General features: G+C 40.6%; 1 protein-coding gene across 1 annotated transcript; it reads right to left on the bottom strand.

The window, feature by feature from the left end:
- Positions 1-371: 371 nt before the first annotated feature.
- Positions 372-21,073, bottom strand: LOC146607957 (uncharacterized). The gene is made up of 13 exons (XM_085348633.1): positions 21,069-21,073; positions 20,888-20,958; positions 18,507-19,656; positions 8,026-8,290; positions 7,319-7,338; positions 6,627-6,631; positions 3,285-3,717; positions 1,700-2,143; positions 1,352-1,615; positions 981-1,235; positions 796-897; positions 585-668; positions 372-438 (listed from the first exon to the last, which is right to left on the bottom strand). The coding sequence occupies exons 1-13, from the start codon at positions 21,071-21,073 to the stop codon at positions 372-374; spliced, it is 3,165 nt and encodes a 1,054-aa protein (XP_085204759.1).
- Between the last annotated feature and the right edge of the window lie 749 nt (positions 21,074-21,822).

Here is a 21,822-nt window from a genome sequence, read left to right as displayed (position 1 = left end):
GTAACAATTACAGCCTCACTTTATTTTTTCACTATGCGAAAATAATTTAATCACGATAAAACAATCTGATGTGTAAACATTAGGATGACTGTTGCATAGCTTCAATCAGAGCTCCATAAAACAAAAATCTGCAGAACTTTCAGAAACAGTCTGAGGTGTGCTCGTCTCTATACAAATACTATTTTTAATAATGACATAATAAAGAAATACAATAAAGCAAAATAAAACATTCTAAAGTAGCTATTAAAGCTTACTGAACCATTATTGCTGTTGTACATTACAGATTAGCAAGAAACAATTATGAGACCATAAAACCACAGCTCCCTGATGATGACAATGATGATGATGATATGATGATGGTGATGAGTTCTTCACCAGATCTCAAACTGCTTGTGTTCCTTGAAGGCTGCTCTGTGCACGATGTTGTTGCTGTAGAGTCTAGAAAGAGACCAAAGCAGAGAGAGCAGACGTCACTCATTCACTCAGAACAACATGAATCCATGTGAGCTCAGACTGTGAATGATTCCTCTGAGAGTCTGAGGAGAAACTCCTTCACTGATGGGGACTGATTCATGTTGGCTCACCGCACACAGTCGATGGAGGGGTTGATGGAGAGCAGCTGCAGTAACACATCAGTCGAAGCATCAGTGATCTGATTGTGACTCAGACTGTAACACAAACACAAACACAACAAGAGGCTCTAAGTGATCACTGCACATCATATTATTGTAGTGTGTGTGAACAGGCTGATGGTTATTGGTGCCTCCCAGAGAAGGATCAGTGTGTGACACTCACTCCAGTAGTGTAGTGTGTGTGTCCCGGCTGCTGTGTGTCAAGTCCTTGTCCTGGATTTCATGGAGGAGACACAGAAGCTGCTGGAAGCTCTCTTCACTCAGTCTGCAGAGATCATAAATATAAAACAAGCTTTAAAGTAAAACTCTACATTTTATTTGGCCTGTGATGTTCAGGAAGACATTTACTTGACTGTTAGAGGACCATCATGGAGCAGCAGTGTAATCAGACCCTGAGCAGGGATGCAGCTCTCAGTCAGGTCTAACCGTCCGACTGTCCAGTATCTCAGCAGGGAAGCCAAACTACTGACAGCCCTCAACAATACTCTCTGTGATGGTCGGGCTTTCTTAGGCACAAGAGAAAGCTCTTCCACAGCCAGTGGACAGACCACTCTGCCTCTTCTTACCCACTGAAACAGGAGCAAGACCATGTCTATGGAAAGCCTGAAGATCACAGAGACAAAAGAGCAGAAATGATGAACACCAAGAACCAAAGATTCAAAGTGGACAGCAGATAAATGGTGTTAGAAGAACAAGAGAGTCATGATTTCACTTCCTGCCTCAGACTGTGTAGTTGTGTTGTGTGTCTAAAGAGGAGAGCGGCTCCTCTGGCAGACATCTTGCTGGGTGTGAGGATGAGATCCACTTTAGAGCCACACAGTCTGAGAACTCTCCCCACAGACCAGCAGCTTTTCCTGTGTAACTCTCCTGTTAACAGCAGCTGGAACCCCAGGAGCTGCAGCAGAGACTCCAGCTGCTGGGCCTCCTCTCTGGATCTTACAGACATGGATGTACACACACTCTGGAAGAAGTCTGGATCACAGCTGAAACACAGTGAAGATGAAACCAAAGAACATGCTGAAAATATTCTGCAAATGAAAATATTAATTAAAATCTGTCTTATTTACCTGAGCTGTGAGATATAAGGCAGACACTGCAGGAAACTCCTCACTTCACTCTCTTCATACGAGCAGCCTGTCAGCTTCACTTGTTTCTTCTCTGGTTGGAGTTTCAGCACTTCCAGGAGGATGGAGGTCTTTCTCTCTGAGAGGTTTATGGACCAGACTGCAGGAGCTGACTGGAAAACTGACTGTAATGATGGAAGGACACTCAAGCCTGTTTTAGTCTCATAGTCCTTCAATTTGGAATAGAGATCCAGCAGGAAGTCACTTTGACACTTCTTTCCATAATCACTCAAGTTTATGTTCCCATAGGGGAATGTTTGATATGTGCACACTGATGATAACAGCTCCAGTATCTTCTCTCCTGTCTGCTGTTCTCTCTCTGCTGCTGCACAGAACAGATTCCCAAAGAACCTCATTGTGTCTTCATCTAATGTCTCCTCATCAACACTGGAACAATAAGAAGGAAACATTTAGTGATGATTTGATGTGAGCTGCATAAAAACAACCACACACTACTGATGGACTCCATCTTTCCTTCCTGTACATAATGAAGCTCCATGTTAAACACATCTTCCATCAGAGCAGCTGAACACTGTTTTACACTCTTACAACACAAACACTCATCCTGCTCTAACACATCTGCTACATCTGCAGGTGGACACACAAAGTGATGAAGACTCTCTGCTGTCTGAAATCTTCATCTGCTGCTCACTATAGAGCTGCTACCATCATCATCATCATCATGCTCAGTAAAGTTCAACAAAGTCAGGAGATAAAGTGCAGCTTCATGTAACTCATTCATTTACTGAGTTACTCACTGAAGGACTCATTGAGTTTGCTTTCATGTTGTTTCCATGGCGATGATTGATTCAGGTTTCTGGCTGTATCACTGCAGCATAGAGATGGTTCACAGCTGCTTTGATTTTGAAGCTGCTCTCATTTTCAAAAAGCCACAAACAGTTTGAACTTTGACTTTAAACACTTGATGTCACGTTGTTGTTGTTTTAAGAGCAGCTTTAAACAGGACTGACTTGTCAGCACTGAGCTACGTTCTTCTTCTTCTTCACATCATTTCATGATTCTGCTGCAGGTCAAACATGCAAGTTTCCATCAAACATGTGTGCACTCCAACACTCTCCTCTCTGCTGCATGAGCCCAGTCACATGCTCACCTTCATTCACACAACTTACATCAGCTTATTGAATTTAACATGAAATCAATTCATTTCTTCACCTATCAAATCTAAATCAAATTCAACCTTTCTGATGAGAAACTTCTTTACTTTAGATCCTGTTTCATCTGAGATTTATAGAAAATATGAAACTTCACAGCAACAAACAGCTGAACAGGTCAGTGAAACACAGTAGTGTACTGAGCACGTTTCCCTCTGAAATATGACAGAGTCTGAATACATTTACAATATGATCCATGTAGATAAAGTCACAAATATGATGCTGATGACAAACAAATAGCACAAGACAAAATCACCACTTTACAATTTATGGAGCTTCAAATATTTCCATCACTTCTTTTCACAGCACATATTTTCTTACAGATATTTGACTCATGTGAAGAAGATTTCATTTACCTGAGCTGTGAGATATAAGGCAGACACTGCAGGAAACTCCTCACTTCACTCTCTTCATGTGAGCAGCCTGTCAGCTCCACTTGTTTCTTCTCTGGTTGGAGTTTCAGCACTTCCAGGAGGATGGAGGTCTTTCTCTCTGAGAGGTTTATGGACCAGACTGCAGGAGCTGAAAAAACTGACTGTAATGATGGAAGGACACTCAAGCCTGTTTTAGTCTCATAATCCTTCACATGGGAGTACAGATCCAACAGGAAGTCACACTGATATGCGTCATCATTATCATCATCATCATCATCATCATCATCATCATCATCAATGAAAGGGAATGTTCCATGTTTGCACACTGATGATAACAGCTCCAATATCTTCTCTCCTGTCTGCTGTTCTCTCTCTGCTGCTGCACAGAACAGATTCCCAAAGAACCTCGTTGTGTCTTCATCTAATGTCTCCTCATCAACACTGGAACAATAAGAAGGAAACATTTAGTGATGATTAGATGTGAGCTGCATAAAAACAACCACACACTACTGATGGACTCCATCTTACTGACTCACAACACAAACATTAATCCTGTGTGTGAAATCACTGTGTACTGAACTGTGACTGTCATTTTATTTGCTGTCTGACTTTAGAGCAACAGATGCTTGATCCTGTTTTATCTTAAAGTTGATGTGACATGTTCTTATTCTTTAACATGGCTGTGTTATTGTTACTGTTTGATTCTTATTAAACATCATTTCATTATTGTCACACAGACAGAAGACTGTCACATGTTTCAAAGTGGAAACTGATTGATTTAGTAAGTCAGACAGTAAAGCTTCAAAAACAGCTCAGCTCTTTCATTTGAATGTTCACGGGACTAAAACTCAAGTGAGTGTTAACAACAAGTCAGTAAGAAGAAGAAAACATTGAACCCTGATCTTTAGTGAATTTACAACATTTGTGTGAAATGAAGGATCAATGTGGATTGATTGCTTCATTGGTTAACCATGCAAAGCAATAGTCCTGCAATTCATCTGAAGGTGCAATACTGTATGAAAATAATCTACCATAGTTTATGGTTTATTCATGATATCTGATAAAAATTGTGAACCTTTTATGAACCAATAAGCTGATTGTGATTCAATAAATTACATTCCATGATTAAGCAGCACTGTAAAGAATATTGTTAGAAACTAGAATTAATGGTTTGTGCTTGTTCTGGTTAAAGCACTTGCATTATTTACATATGGCCATATACATAACTATGGAATGTGATTTTAATCAGTGATAGCGCTGTTGTTTACAGGCTTGGTTTTTTGTGAGATCGTGAGACCTGGATTTCTTCCTTGCCAAGGGAGACGGTGAGCTTCTCCCTTTGAAAGAACCATAGCCATTCCAGGTTGCTCTTCCCTCAAGAACAATTGCAACAGTGCGGTCGGACGAAATCGCACCAATCACAGACATCTGACCTTCTGGATTTCACTTAACTAAACACTGACTATTAAGCCGGCATGACAGACATATGTGAGCTCAGATATGATTCTGGGGTATTACTGTTATTGCTATTATTGTATTCTATTTTCATATTGTCATTCCTGTTTATGAAATTGATGTTTAATACAAGTCAAAACAGTTTTACCTGTGACTCCAGTCATTCTTCTGCACCTTAGTCCTCCTATGACTCTAGCTTGTGGCCCATTTTTCCTTTTACTTTAACTTCCCCTACCCTATCCTTTAGTAGCCTACATAGATCAAAACTAATAAAAATAAAACTGATAACAATTACAAATGCATACAAGGTACAAGTTACAACTAAGTTATTATTGATAGAACGTAAAATATTTCCAGTGTTGTTTCAGGGAGCACTTCATTTTATGTAGATTTAATCATGTAAAGTACATTTTATTTACCTGAGCTGTGAGATATAAGGCAGACACTGCAGGAAACTCCTCACTTCACTCTCTTCATGTGAGCAGCCTGTCAGCTCCACTTGTTTCTTCTCTGGTTGGAGTTTCAGCACTTCCAGGAGGATGGAGGTCTTTCTCTCTGAGAGGTTTATGGACCAGACTGCAGGAGCTGACAGGAAAAATGGCTTCAAAGCCATTTTAAAGTCACTTGAAAACTCTTTCACATGTTCAAACAAATCAAGAAAGATGTTGTCTATGTCCGTTTTAACTGGAAACAATAGGAGGAGCCTCTTCAGTATATGTTTGTTTTTTTCTTTATATTGAAGTGCTGCTTTCAGGCATAAATCCATGAATAGCCTCTTCTGCTCCCTCTCCAGTGTCCCATGGTATTTCTCCTGCCTCCATGAAACTGGACCTCTGAAGCTGAAAAACAAAATTTCAGATTTCTGTTAAACTTGATTTGATCAAACTTTAAACACCCAATGTATAGCAGGGAGTAGACACAGGGTTAGTGTCATGCTGGAATACAAAAGGGGAAAAAACTTATAAATGTAGAATGCCCATGCTTGTACAAACCCAATTCTGAGACAGCTATGATACTGTGTTACATATAAATACAAATGTTAAAGTTAAAAGTTAAAATTAGTCACCTATTAAAACATGGTATTGAAAATAAACAGCGGAAAATAGCCACCCCTAAGGTTTTTTTTTTTGTGTGTTTATGGTTGTAATTGTTGACCCTGGAGTTGCCCACCCCTGCTTTAAACCCTAATCTGTCATTCAAACATTCTTGTTAGATTATGGTAGTTTCAGGTATTAAAATGCTATTACATCCGGACATAAGAGGACGCATAGCATAGTTAGTAAATATGCTGAGCGGTGATGTGGGGTCATCCAACACCGGCTCCAGGGAGGAGCATACGGCAGCATGCTCCACGGAAGATTTTTCTATTGGAACAGTCTCGAGATGACAACCTACGCTCAGCCTTCGACCAAGTGATAAGAAACGATGGTCGGTGTATTCACGATGGTCAGTCCTGAAGCGGTGCTGGGATTTTCTCCCTTTCAGTTATTGTTCGGCAGGAAACTGTGGTTGGCGCTCAACCTTATTAAAGAAAACTGGGGGGTCCAAGCCCTGCTAAAAATGAGATTCAATACGTCCTGGACCTGAGAGCAAAGCTTCAAGCGTTGGATAGGTTATCACGGGAGGATTTAGTTCAGGCCAAGGAACAACACCAGCACCTGTACAACAGACCCAGGCAATTTCTACTGGGAGATAAAGTGCTGTATTGCTCCCGTCTTATAGCTCAAAGCTACTTGCCAAGTGGCAAGGGCCCTTCGTGGTCACATGGCAAGTGTGGGACGTGGACTACAAGGTGGCATGGTCAGACAGGGGCGGAACCACACAGATCTATCACCTCAATCTCCTTAAAGCATAGATAGGGGCTGAAACCGCTGCTCTTGTGAGCCTGGTTAAGGAAAGAGATGAATTGGGGCTGGAGGTGCCAAATTCCACCATTGTGATAACCATCTCACACAGGCCCAGAGAGCAGCGGTTAACACCCATTTCAAAAACAGCGGTTTGTGGATGTCTCTCCTCTGCCTGGCCATATGAATCTCATGGAGCATCACTTTGAAATGCAGCTTGGCGTGACGGTGCATTCACAGTCCTACAGGTTATCTGAGCACAAAAGACAGACTGTTCAAAAGGAATTGGCAGAAATGCTAAAGATGGCATCAACAGAAGAAAGGTAGGTCTATACAGTTCTGTGTGGACTATTTCAAGGTGAATCAGGTGTCAGAGATTGATGCTTGTCCCATGCCCCGGATCGATGAGCTTTTTTCGCTTTTTTACTTAACTGGATTTAACCAAGGGCTACTTGCACATTACCTTATCTGCAGAGTCTAAGGGAACAAAAAAACGGCCTTATCCACTCTTTACAGTTTGCACCCATTAATCACACTTCCATTCTGCTTATTTGAAGCCCTGACCACTTTCCAGCACCTTATGGACCGGGTACTGTGTTTAAAAGCTGCATATGCTGCCGCTTACATGGATGATGTCATCATCCATAGCAACAACTGGGCAGAGCACGTGCAGCGGGTGGCCATGGTGCTGGAGTCCCAGAGGCAGGCGGGGCTCACGGGGAACCAGAAGAAGTGCACTGTTGGACGGAGGGAGGTACAGTATTTGGGGTACCACGTGGGAGTTGGGCAGGTGCATCCTCAGATGGATAAAACAACAGCAATTGCCCGCATCCCAAGACAAAAACGCAGGTGAGGCAGTTCTTGGGACTGGCCAATTACTACCATCGGTTTGTGCCCGGCTTTGCGAAGCTGACCAACACCTTGACCGATCTCACCCGAAAGGGTGCCTCGGATCTGGTCCAGTGGAGGAAGCAGTGCCGGGCGGCATTTGTGTGGGTGAAAGAAGCTTTCTGTGGGAAACCCCTGCTCCACACACCTAACTTCTCCCTTCTTTTTATTCTGCAGACCAGCACCTTGAACAGAGGGCTTGGGAGTGTTTTAACCCGGGAAGTAAGAAGAGTCAACCACCCCATCAAGTACATCAGCTGGAAACTTTGAGAGCGGGAGGCCAGGGACAGCACCATGGAAAAGGACTGCCTGGCAATTCAGTGGGCAGTAGACTCCCATCATTATTACCTCCTGGGCTTTAGAGTTACACCATTATTTTTTAAAGAAGTAAAACAGTAATAAAAAAAAATAGAAGTTACATTGTCAGTACATTAGATATTGATATAAATTATTTAGTTCGGTAACAAGTATTAAAGTCAAGTCAAAACCTATTTTTTCCATTTTAACAGTCATAATTATTTGAAAGCAAAAGCTACATACCTGAGTGAGCTGATGAACGGCAAAGCCTTTAACAGAGACTCACACTGACTGTGACAGGCAGGAGTTTCCTTGTCCCAGTGGAGGCACACATTAACCTTTGTATGCATCCTCTGCATGACTTCCACAGCTCTTTCAAAAAGCTTCTTTTCACCATCAACTAGAAGGTGAAGGTTTCCATCTAGGCTGAGTAAGCTTACAAAGTTCATCTGCTCTTCATTGATAAGAAAAATCTCCCAAAGCTGTCGAGGCAGAGGGCCAGACCTACAATTGAAAAAGAGATCATTACCTCAGAGTAAAACTAACCAAGAATACGCGTCTCATTAAAGGATGTAACCTAAGCAGTAATATAAGCCTAAAAGCGCATGTTCATTCTTACCACTGAACATTTTTAAAGCATTCAAACAGCTGTCTCATTCCTTGTTCTGATATCACAACATCCTCGAGGTTCAGCCTTATTTTCCATTCCTTTGACTGAGTGACCACAAAGGCCACAGCACAGCAAGGGTAAGGATCCAGACTGTCTCCACTGAGGTCAAGGCGGTATTTTAGTTTGTCTAGAAGGTAGATGCACGCTTCAGGACTCTGGGACTCATACAAGCACTGACATAAGAACAGTATGTGGACATGGAGCCCACTGTCCTCAGTATCAGCCTCTTCTTGCTCACACAGATGAGGAAGAAATGTGTTTATCAGCTCCTTGAAGAACCAGTTAGATGTATTCTTCAGGTCCTGATCTGGAATCAGATGCTTCATCAAACTTGGGCTCTTCTCATTCAACAGTCGACACACGAAGGGGATCAGATGTTTCATGTGTTTCTTCTCCTCTGTGAGGCACTGCTGAAAAACATCTCTGACTTTATCAGGATTCTTCAGGAGCCACAGTGCTGCAAAAAACTCCTGCACTGTGTAATGGAGGAATGCATATGTGGTTATCGTTTCTGTCGGGGCCACCTTGATGAGAAGTGGTTTCAGGAAGGACAGGACACAGCTGTCTTCACAGGTCAGGTCTGTCAGGTTCACAGATTTTTGTTGAGTTGCAAGAAAAGCAGCTTCAGCCAGAGACAGAATTTCTTCTGTCTTGGTGCTGATGAAGGAATTTAGATCTTTTTTCTTTGTTTTGCTGTTTATCTGAAGGCAGAATCGAATAATATTGATGTAGATCTCAGTTATTGTACATGGCTGTGGAGAGTCTTCTGAGTTAAAGCAAGCAGCTATCATCAGTGCATACATGGGGACATGACAAAGAGTTACCAACTCCAAGTTACTCAAAACTTTCTCCTGATCTTCACCGAGTGTTGCAGATAAGTATGTTTTTATAGTCTGCTCACTAAAACCTTTCACCTCCACTCTGTCAAAGTCCCCAGAAAGGAAGTCTTCATCCTTTTAGAATCTTAACGTGTCCTGAGTGTTTCCTTTATTTGTACATACTGTTAGGTTCACAGCAGAGTTTTTAAAGGAAAGTGTTCAGAATCAGAATCAGAATCAGAATAGGGTTTATTGCCAAATGTTGAGCAGGTTTACAACATTAGGAAATTGCTGCGGTGCTTCAGTGCAAACATAGTGTCATAAATAGCACTTAAATAGACATGGAAAAAAATAAAAGTAGGGATAAGAATTAAAAGTGCTACGTGGAAAGATATATACATGAGTGCAGGTGGTGATCAGTGCCAAACATGGAATGATGCAGTGACACAGCGTAGGGTCATGTGTTAGTGGCGGGTACAGTCATATGGTTATTGTTCATGTGTCCAACAGCAGAGGGGAAGAAACTGTTCTTATGGCGAGAGGTTCTGGTGCGAATGGACCGGAGCCTCCTGCCTGAGGGGAGCAGGTCAAACAGACTGTGTCCAGGGTGAGAAGGGTCAGCTGAGATCCGAGCTGCACGCCGCAATGTCCTGGAGGTGTACAGGTCCTGCAAAGATGGGAGTCTGCAGCCAATCACCTTCTCAGCAGAGCGCACAACACGCTGCAGTCTCTGTTTGTCCCTGATAGTGGCTCCAGCGTACCACACGGTGATGGAGGAGGTGAGGATGGACTTGATGATTGCAGTGTAGAACTGCATCATCGTCCGTGTTGGCAGGTTGAATTTCTTCAGCTGCCTCAGGAAGTACATCCTCTGCTGGGCTTTCTTGATGACGGAGGTGATGGTGGGCTCCCACTTCAGGTCCTGGGTGATGGTGGTACCCAGGAAGCGGAATGAGTCCACAGAGGTGATGGGGGTGTCAGTCAGGATGATGGGGGGGAGTGGGGCTGTGTGCTTCCTGAAGTCCACAATAATCTCCACTGTCTTCTGGGCATTCAGCACCAGGTTGTTGTGGCTGTGGTTGTTCAGTGTTTGTTCAGCTAAAAGATTTAAAGGGCAGAATAAACTACATTTATATTTCGTTAATAAACATATGTAATAGAGCATTGAAGAGAAACATCAGTTATCAGATACCTGTAGACTTCAGAGTATCAGAGACTAGGGATGGGTATTGATAAGATTTTAACGATTCCGATTCCTTATCGATTCTTTTTTTTTTTTTTAAAAGGAGAACACTAAAGTCGATTAGCTTAGAACTTTGTTTTATATCTTCTCTTTGAACAAGATAGAAATTTAGGAGTAACATGGCCTTACAAACCCAACAGTGAGATCTAAAGAGAGCCACAGCCTACGGCTCTTCAATGGGGTGTCACAGGGTCCCCAGGAAAAAAAATGTATATGTAAAATAATAAAATAAATATTCTCCTGTAGCAATAACAAAGTTTAACATAAATTATTCTGTAGCAATTACACAAGAATATCCAGTAATGTCAGAATCAGAATCAGAATCAGAATACTTTATTGATCCCTGGGGGAAATTATTTTTTGTTACAGTGCTCCATTTTAAACCAACATTAAGACAAGACAGACAATACGCTAACTAAGAATAGTACAATATATACATATATATACATACATACATAAGTCACTTATAAATAAATAGTTGGAAAAGAAACATGTGTAGTTGTAGCAGCAAACAGTGTGTTAAGTGGATGCGTTGTACAGGGAGATGGCCACAGGCAGGAATGATTTCCTGTGTCGTTCAGTGGTGCTTTTCGGTAATCTCAGTCTCTCACTGAACGAGCTCCTGTGACTGACCAACATGTCATGGAGTGGGTGGGAGGTGTTATCCAACATTGTCTTTATCTTGGACAGCATCCGCCTCTCCGACACCACCTTGAGGGAGTCCAGCTCCATCCCCACAACATTACTGGCCTTACGGATCAGTTTATTGAGTCTGTTGGCATCTGCGACCCTCAGCCTGCTCCCCCAGCATGCAACAGCATAGAGGATCGCACTGGCCACCACAGACTCATAGAAAATCCTCAGCATTTTCTGGCAGATGTTGAAGGACCTCAGTCGCCTCAAAAAATAGAGACGACTCTGGCCCTTCCTGTAAAGTGCTGTGGTGTTTTTAGCCCAGTCCAGTTTATTGTCAATGTGTACTCCAAGGTATTTATAGTCCTCCACAATGTCAACACTGACCCCCTGGATTGAAACAGGGGTCAAGTGTTTCCTGGTCTTCCTGAAGTCCACGATCAGTTCCTTGGTCTTTGCCACGTTGAGCTGCAGATGATTCTGCTCACACCACGTGACAAAGGAGTCAACCACAGCCCGGTACTCTGTCTCATCATGTCCTGCCTACAATTAAACACATTCACTTACCAAAGTGAAATCGGGGGCATGTGCTGTGGCAAATGGGTGCAAGCCTTTGACCACAAACTTAGACACTGCTCGGTGACATTCGTCTATCCTGGCCTGAAAGGAGACGCTACCGGTAGACTGCAGCGAGAACTGCCAGCATCTGAGCCAGACTCTGTCTGTCTCATCATGGTTATCTAAATGCAACGCACAGTAATAGCAGGTTTTGTAATAAGGTAAATCGCGCTAACATAATATGCAATGCTAATTGATTAGTTACCTGCAGTATTAACGGGAGAGGACGTGGAAACGCTACCGCTGCTGCTGGGTTGAGCTTCGCTAGTCCGGAGCGGATCAAAAACACGACATTCGTTGAACGCAATCGCGTGTTTTTTGAGCAAATGCTTTTGCATGTTCATAGTGTTTCCTCCCTTTGATGAAATCTCTACTTTGCAAGTATTGCACGTTGCCCTGTTGTCATCCTTTCTCATAAAGTGTAACCAAACTTTTGAGCGTTTGTGCCGCTCAGGCGCCGTGTTTCCTACTGGGTAAAAGACGCTACTCAACGTGATGACGTCATTCGGGGCGACTGGAATCGATAAGGGAATCGTTTTTAAAAGTGGCAAACGATTCCAAGGAATTGAAACAGTGGGAACCGGTTCTCAACAAGAACCGGTTTTCGATACCCATCCCTATCAGAGACACACTTACACATCAGCCTCAAAGTCTCCACTGATGAGAAACTCCATCAGCTGTTCAGCATCTTTGTGCTGTTATTTTCCTGATCACAAGAAACAAAAATCAAAAACTGTAAGACTGTGGTGTTACTGTGAGCTCAAAGACTGTTATTGTCTATTATTACAGTGGCTTTAATCCTCACACGGAATCTCACCTGTTCCTCTCTCCACCACATCACATCATGCTGAGTGTGAGCAGCTTCATTTTCTGTGACAGGGGAGTAAATTTCCCATTAAAGCATTGTAGCGGGTGACATGGTCTAAATAACCCAGTTATTCCAATGAAGATAAAAATGCCAGACAAAAAAACTCAGTACACATCTACATTAACCATAAATCTCTGCAATTAAAATCACGTTCTGGGTTAAGCTTATCAGTAATTAAAACCTCATTATGGGTCAAACTTGTCTCATTTGTTTATTATCAATGTGCCTCTGCTCTACTGCAGTTTAATCCGAATTTAAAGAGCTAAAAAGAAAGAAAAAAGGCTGTGAACATGTAAATTTAGTCACACACACACAAACAGTTATCACAAGAAAAACTAAACAATAGGCAGCCTACTTCTTCTGTTTAAAACAACTCAAACTGCCTGTAAAATCTTTAAGTTCTCTCTGCAAAAGATGCCGAAAATAAGAAGTCAAGTTTGGATTAAAGGAGCAATATGCACAGAGCATGATAAAGGTACAAAGATATTCCAACTTCCGGGATCAGCGGCTCATAAGTGATGAGTAACTTTCGAACTATCAGAATGGAGACAAGAAGCGATCCGAGCCGAACGATAACAAAAGTCTAACTTTTCTGTCCTGCAGGACATTTGCTTCATGTGCTATTAACTACAACACACCACCAAGTTGAAAACAACACTTTTACATTTTTATGTATATTAGGACAGTTGTTTAGGAATGCGTGAGTTACATAAAAGTCATTTTCTTCCCTTTTTCTTTCTTTTGGTCTTCAAAAGAGAGAGAAAAGCCGCCTTCACCTCTTTTATAACACAAACAGCTTGAGCCGATCGAGTTCGCCAGACAACCTATGTGAGTGTCGAAACACACATGGATGTACACGACAATAAAGAGAGACGAAACACAAGGACATAGTACTAATTGATATTAAAATCTGTAACATAATGTATAGTTTGAAGTTTAGTCTGTTACTGTTACTATTTTTACCATTTCTTTTTGGAGCAACTGTAACCCACATAATTTCCTTAGGGGTTAATAAAGTATTCTGATTGTTTCAGGATGACTCACCATTATCCAATGACACATCTGCTTACCTGTATCTTTTGCTCGTTTCTCCTCCTCTTCTTTTCTATTTTTTTCTAAACTGAGCACCTGATGGTTTTGAACTTTTCTTGTCCATTTTCCATTGGTTTTCATTTTGCACTCCAGTATGAAGACAAATCCCCCAACTCGAGGATCGCCACAACATAACCTAATAGACCTACACCTTAGTTCACATATTCACTTTGTCTAAGGTGTATTTCTGGGATTTCGCACAACCCGGGATTAAAATCATGAATACAATGGGCTTGGATTTACAACATTATGAATGAAATGTGCTCTATTTGGAAGCAGTTGCCCCTCCCCTTTCGACAGGTTGTGTGTGAGACTTTAAATCATCAAACTGTAAATTATAAATTTTAAATTGTTATTGATCCCTTTACCCCTGTTCCTAAAGTGTATATTTATTTTATTACTCTTCTTATATTTATTGTTTGTTTACTTACACTGCTGTAACTGGAGCCTCGTCGTCTCGTCTCTCTATATACTGTACTTATATAGCGGAGATGACAATAAAGTTTACTTTGACTTCAGCAGCAAGCGGCGCACCGAGGGCTCTCGCGCTCACTTTTACTGGACGTTTTACTTTAGTAAAACAGTGAAACATGAGTCTTTCATCACCGTTCAGGTTGTGGGTTACAACAGAAAGTGATACATTTACTGTTCTCAAGTGGAGTCAGACTATTTCAACAGAGGATGTTTTGCTGAATAAGAGGATAATCACGTCTGTGTGAACTCGAGTCATAGAAACTTTTACAAACTAAACCACGTTTGTCCATAATTTGGACTGCAGGGAACAGGGGGAAGAAATAGTGAGAAGGTGATTAGCGGATCACTGAAGGTGGGGCAGCCCCTGAGAGTATAAGGAGGATCCATAGAGGTAAATAAAATGCATTAGCAGTGACGGAACTTTGACCTCTAACTTTTGTTATGTGGTATCGTTTCAAATTACAGAGAAGTGTGCACAGTGTTTAAACAAATAGGACTGTGACAGGAGAGGGATTAACTAATGAAGAGGTTGTTTGTTTTATTGGGAGGGATATAGAAACAGAATAAAGTTACATGAAATACATGTGAGCTGCTGGACAGACAGGTGAGATCCATGTGAATGACTTCACTAAGTTCTTTCGTTCATTCCTCTGTTAAATCCAGATGATTTTTTGTCATGGTTAGTGAAGGACTCAAAAAGCAGAATCTTAAATCTTCAGTACAGTGTGTTTATTTACAGTGACACATGATCACACAGAAAAGCAACAATCTTTGCGACTGGGTTCTGAGACAGCTGGATGTCCTGAAGGCTCGAATCCTCGCCACGGGCCTGGTCAGAAGAAACACCAGAAACAAGTCCACAACTCAGTGAGAACATTTACTCAGCCTGGGATTCCTGCACAGACACAAGCAGAAGGTAATTATCAGGGAACACACAGGCGATGGAGAAAACTGATCATATGTTGGCAAACTAAATGGTAAAATGGTAAATGGCCTGTATTTATATAGCGCTTTTCTAGTCCCTAAGGACCCCAAAGCGCTTTACATATCCAGTCATCCACCCATTCACACACACATTCACACACTGGTGATGGTAAGCTACATTGTAGCCACAGCCACCCTGGGGCGCACTGACAGAGGCGAGGCTGCCGGACACTGGCGCCACCGGGCCCTCTGACCACCACCAGTAGGCAACAGGTGAAGTGTCTTGCCCAAGGACACAACGACCGAGACTGTCCAAGCTGGGGCTCGAACCGGCAACCTTCCGATTACAAGGCGAACTCCCAACTCTTGAGCCACGATCGCCCCAAACTAACTTTACTAACTAGCTTAGTCAACAATCCAGCATTGAATAAATGTCTTCCTCCGGCTTAAATGGAAACTGGCTGATGACCAAATCTCTCAGGTGCAGATAGGCTGAGACTGGAGGAAGACACACGTCTACAGATAGAGAGACAGAGAGAGAGCAGGCAAGAGTGAGAAGGAGAGCGAGAGAATCCTCACATATGAATAAAAGCAGGACAAGAAATCTATCAGCTCAGCTTAACACTATATTGTTGCTCAGTGCGATGTCAATACTGCTGTTTATTTCTGACATGGCAGCTGCACATTAGAGATCTGAAACTTTCAATTGCACACACCTAAACATTAAAGGTTACTCAGTGTGTTCAGCTCTGGCATTCTCACATAGCTTAATAAAAGAGTGTGAAAATCACTTCAGTGTCATTTTAATGTTATTTATTCACAGATATTTCTATAATCTAACACCATCAACCGAACACATGCAAATTCCTGTGACAATACCAAACACACTTTGTGCTGCTCCAACTTTACAGCTGAGCTTCATTTGGTTGTATTAGGTTCATATTTTTCATGACATAGTAAAATATCTCACTAGAAACATGTGACATTCTGTTGCGAATAAAATATGGATTTAGCAGATTTGTAAATGATTACATACTGTTTTTATTTTCCACAGCGTCCAAAGTTTTGTGGAAATGGGGCTGTACTATAAGACTGTGTAAAATTGTATTTGTTTAACCCTTTCATGCATAGTGGTCACACAGTGGACAGCTATTCAAAGACTGTTTTCTTGTATTTGTGTCAGTGTTGATGGTACACTTGCACATAAACCACTACATTGGACACTGATGTGTCACTCTTGACTCAGTCTGTCTTGGTCTTGTCTTGGTTTTGATATCCTCTGGTCTTGGTATTGTCTTGGTCCTGCGGTTTAGGCGGTCTTGACTGTCTAGTACTCAAAACACTTTATACAACATGCCTCAATAAATTGTACAGACAATCACTTTTGTTTCTATGCTTAAGTGCTTTCTATCTAACATTCACACATATTCAAACTGCAATAGATGCTTCAGAGAGCAACTTGGGGTTAGTAGCTTGCCCCCAAAATAATAATGCATCTACGCATGCATCTACTAATAATAATTAGTAGATGCATGCGCTACCTCCTGAGCTAAATCCATGGAACAAGATATAAGTAATGCCTGATGCATTAGTTGTACACGGGAGACATCATGCTTTCTTTATATTGCCAGATAAAATAATTTAATAAATAGTAATTAAAAAAAACTTGTATTAAATAAGAAACATGTTGACAAATGATGGTGGTCACAGTGGCATCATCAAAATGCAAAAACTAAAAAGTAAGCAGAAAGTGATGGGATCTGACTACTTCCTGAAATTCTTCTTTAGCTGTCATTAAAGTGAACAGTCACACAACACATGGCCATTTTTATGCATAGTTCCCTGTTTTAAAAGGCTCAAAATTATTTGAACAATTGACTGAAAAGCAATTTAATGAGAATGTGAATAAGCCATACTTATAACTATAGTTAGCTCTAAAAATTCTTTTAGCGAGAAAGCAAAAGCTTCAGAAGCCAAGATTAAACTGAAAATGATAAAGGAGAGAAATAGATCATGATCTGAAGTATATCATATCATCTGCCAAGAATGCTGGAGGCTATGTTATGGCATAGGCATGTATGGCTGCCAGTAGAACCAGGTCACTAATATTTATTGATGATGTGACTGTTGATAGAAACAGGAATAATTTTGAAGTGTACAGGGGTATACTCTCTGCTCAGTTTCAGACAAATGCTGCAAAACTGGTCGTACAGTGCTCCACAGTGCAAATAGATAATGTCTCAAAGCATACCTCTATGTAACCCAAGACTTTTTCAAGGCAAAGAAATGAGATACATTCTTCAATGAGCAAGTCAGTCACCTGATCTCACCCAAGAGAGCATGTACGCATCTCAAGGGAGGAATCTGGTATTAAAAACTGCCTTTATACACTGTTCAGGAAATAATGAAAAACTGAAAACACATCAGCTCTCAATCATTTTGTCCAGTGACTTTCGAGCCTCTGAAAATGGGGCACTATGCATAAAAATGGCTACAAATCCTGAATAATTAGAACAACATTTCCCCCGGAATTCAAGCTAAAAGACTACACTTTAATATAGAACATATTAATTGGCTGAATTAAAACCGAAAGAGGCAAAACTACAAAAACCGAGCCGCTGTCCAGATGTGTGTGCACAGACCAAACTACAGATGATTTGAGGCATGCTCAAATCTTAATATTAGCTACCAGCTGACGCTAATTGGCTGCTGCCGGTCCAAACAATTTGATTTTGATTTGACCAATATTTGTTGAATAAAAAATGTTGTGACGCTACATAGTATGTATATAGCAGTTGAAATGTTTCAGTTAAGTCCTTATTGGTTAAATATATTGTTTGTTTATTTATTTATTTATTTATTTATTTATAAATTGTGTACACAGGAACAAGAATAACTTAATGTATTTTAGCTTAACTGGCTGACATTTTTGTATTATTTTTGTGATTTCTTATTGGCCTTGTTTATTTAATGCAGGCCAGGTGAACCTTTTTTGGGGTATGAAAAAGGATGGCGAGCCAATGAACGGCTAGGAGCAGGACTCATTCTGCAATTGAAGCTTCCACTGGTTGGGTAGGAAGCTATCAAAGACGACGCTCTGTCCCCATTTTCCAAATACACTGATTTCCGCAATCATACACACCATTCCCCTCATTTATGGACAATGGCGCTTGGACATCTCTCATGGACAGTGCATCAGTGAAGCATGGTGGTAGCACCATGATGATTGCTACGAGTGAGAAAGCTGTAGTTACAAAAAATCTTGAATGTGTGAATTTATCAAGACAAAAGGGAAAGGCTCAGACATGTATCTTTTAAATGGAGAGTAAGTGTAGTTTGCAAGATGTGAGCAAACATGTAAATTACATGCTCTCACTTACCTTTGGAGTTTGCTCAGACATCCTAGTAATGGTCTCACTCCTTGTTTTGATACTTTTGTGTTTTGCAGCTTCAGCTGTATTTTCCTCTCCTTACTCTGGCTGATTATATAGGACACAGCATAGCATTGCTGAGGATCGAGAGTCTCCCCACTCAGATCAAGACAGTAGTCCAGTTTATCCAGAAGATAAACACAGGCTTCAGCAGACTGAGACTCATAGAGACACTGACATAAGAACAGCAAGTCTATTTCACAGTCCTCAGTGTCACTACAATCTACAAAGGTGGTCACCAAGTGTTTGAAGAACCAGCCAGATGTTTCTCTGAGCTGCTGAGAAGGAATCAGACTTTCTAGCAAATCAGTGTTTTTATCATTTAACAGTCCACACAAAAAGGGGACTAAGTGTTTCATGTGTTTGATGTTGTCAGTCAGACACTGTTGGACAACACTTCTGGTCTGTTCTGGATCCTTCAAGACCCACAGTGCTGCAAAAAACTCTTGAACAGTGTAGTGGAGAAAGGCACACAAGGGTTTCTTTGCAGTTGAGCTGACTTGAGATACACTCCTGCTCAAAAAAGCTAAATAAGCACAGCTTTCTAATTTGGGCAGTGATTTCAGGTTCACATTTTTTCCTTCTGTTGCACAAAAAGCAGCCTCAGATAAAGACAGTACTGCATCCCATTTAGTGCTTTCATTTTCAGATGTCTTGCCAACATTTCTCTGAATGCAGAAATGGAGGATATTGAGGTATATTTCTGTAACTGTGCAGGGATGTGGAGAGAACTCTGAGCCCTCAAAACTAAAGCAGGCAACCACCATCAGAGCGTACATGGGGACGTGGCAAAGAGAGAATAATTCCAAGTTACACAAAACTTTGTTGAAGTGTTCCTCACTCAGATACTTGGATAAGTATTCTCTGATGCCCTGCTCACTGAAGCCTTTCACTTCCACTCTGAGACAGTCCCAACCTAACAGGAAGTCTGCTGACTCCACCTCTGGTCTGCAGGTGATGATGATCTTTGCTTCAGGTAGAAGAGTCTTCTGTATGAGCTTAAACACCACAGAAGTAGAGGGGATATCTGTAACGCCATCAAAAATGATAGTAACATTGTCAGCATTATTCTTTATGTCCTCTAAGACTTTGTCTTTGCCTTACTCCAAATTCATGTTATACATTTTATATATTTTTTAAGAACCATATTCGTCTCAGCTCTGTTTTTGTTTTTTTTTAAACTTTTTATGCTTTAAGCTGAGTTTATTTAAACTCCAAACCTTGTACCTCACAACTGGGAGATTTTAACATAAAATAGTGGAGCTGCTCTTCCTTTTTGTTTTGCTTCTTTATGGTTATTAACCTGCCAGCATGCGCATGTTTCCAGAGGAGAGGGGATGCATGTTCTCTAACTACAGACTACTGATCCAAAAACAGGCTTTACTGAATTGTATATATTTTTTAAGTAGTGTTGTTTTGTTGAGTCACCATTTCAGAGTTGCATTAAATACAATAATATAGATGTATTCTTTTTCATTTAGGTCTACTCCAGTCATAAAAAAATAAAATTCTTGTCTGTATATGTGATATATACAACCATATTCTTGTGCTGGACATTTTAGGCTGGAATTTCTAATCCTTATATTTTGATCTAAAAACTAAAAAATGGTATACAATGCATTTTTGTTTAAAAATAAAAATAAAAATCTAAAAACCCCTTTGAAACCCTGTACTCAAAGCTTCTTCAGTTTACCATGGACCAAGTAAAAGTGAAGATGGTTGTGTCCAATCTGAAGGCTCCCAGGTCCTCATGTTTGCAGATCACAAATTGAACAAACGTTAAAGACAAAAATCATAATGCATAGCTTCCACTGTGTGACTCATTGATACTTGTTCAACCTATACATGAGCCAAAAGTGACCAAAAACCAAACAGCAGATAAGCTTTAGTACAAAGGGACAGTTATAAACGACTGATTTTGTTGTGTCACTGGCAAAATTATTAAATTAAGCATTTACAGAAATGGTTACGATGTAGCACCATCACACCCTTTAATGTCATATACCACACACTTAAAGACAGAAGTAGTTCAGATTTATTGATATGTGGAAACAATGCTGTTTATCCCCCTCTAAGCATTTTTACTTACAGCTCTTTAATGGTTTTGTAACACATACAAATACTGTATCTACGTTTCTTTCTTCACCCAGGTTTGAATTATTTTACATTTAACATCCGCCAATTTAAGCAAAAGCCATCATTTTATCAGCTAGTTAAGAATATCTGGTTTCTTCAAAGCAGTCACTTTATTGTGGATCTCAATAAGACGTTTCCCAATACAGATGCATCAGAAATTAAAAGTGTAACAATTATTTTTGAGAATATTTTACAGCTTTTGGTCATGGAGGGAGTATTTCCTCCACTGCTGTTATCATCATCATCGTCATCGTCATCGTCATCACTGAAATAAGCCAACTTAAAAAATGTATGAAATTGAGCTAAAAATGTCTGCATAACATCAAAAAAGCATCGTCATTAATGAGACCCATGGTCATTAAGCGAGGCGCTGACCTCATTATGCTTCCCACTCTTCAGCCAAAGCAGTGATGAAATACAGTTTTTAACTGTTCTGTTGCTCTACTGTAGGTGTTGTGTAGCTAAACTCATGTAATTAGATACACGGGTTTGGTTAATTCCACAAACGTTTCTTCCATGTTTTTTTTTTTTTTTTTTTCGTTTTTTTTTTCAGGTTTGCAGTATTACACAACCACAGTTTGCAAAACATAAACAAATGGACTACTTTCATAACCTTATTCTGGCTTCTGCTCTGCAGGACTTTGAAACACACTTCAACCATAAACTCTCCGTTTTTAATTACACCTCAAAACACATTTGTTCACACTTGTATACACTTTATCATTACCATGGTCATGCATTTGTTCCCTTGATAAGACTTTTATAGTTTTGCTTTGTGGTTTTATTCAGTTATTTTATTCCTTTGTAACTTTGTATTTTTAAGTTGTTGTAGTAACGTAATATCACTTATGGAGTCTAAATTGACGTGTTTAAATGTGTCCTTGATTTAACCCACAAATAATTAAGTCATACGGTGATTATTCACTTTTCGTGAAGCTCGGCACACGCAGAGAAATCATTCAGGGGTCATGACTGTGAAACAGGCTCCTTTTCAAAGATATACACATCACAAATGTCTCTGGATACAAAAACATCGACAACACAAAGAAATATCTGGAAAAACACAAGAAGACTGTCGCTCACTCGTCTTTAACTTTCATAGCTGAAAAGACTCTCAGCTGAGCTCCAG

This window comes from Diplotaxodon limnothrissa, linkage group LG23 (genome assembly GCF_057381915.1).
Source record: "Diplotaxodon limnothrissa isolate DT_005_m linkage group LG23, D_limnothrissa_male_GT1.1, whole genome shotgun sequence".
Lineage (NCBI taxonomy): Eukaryota > Metazoa > Chordata > Actinopteri > Cichliformes > Cichlidae > Diplotaxodon > Diplotaxodon limnothrissa.
The sequence above is the reverse complement of the archived record's forward strand: the minus strand, read 5'-3'. Positions and strand labels throughout refer to the sequence as shown.

Bases quoted from the DNA above. Each gene is read 5' to 3' on its own strand.
- LOC146607957 (XM_085348633.1), bottom strand. The intron at 8,291-18,506 runs GTAAGTGAGAGC...TTTCAATTGTAG, and splicing joins TGTCTGAGCAAACTCCAAAG to GTCTGGCCCTCTGCCTCGAC. The intron at 7,339-8,025 runs GTAGCTTTTGCT...TCCGTCCAACAG, and splicing joins TCATCAGCTCACTCAGGTAT to TGCACTTCTTCTGGTTCCCC.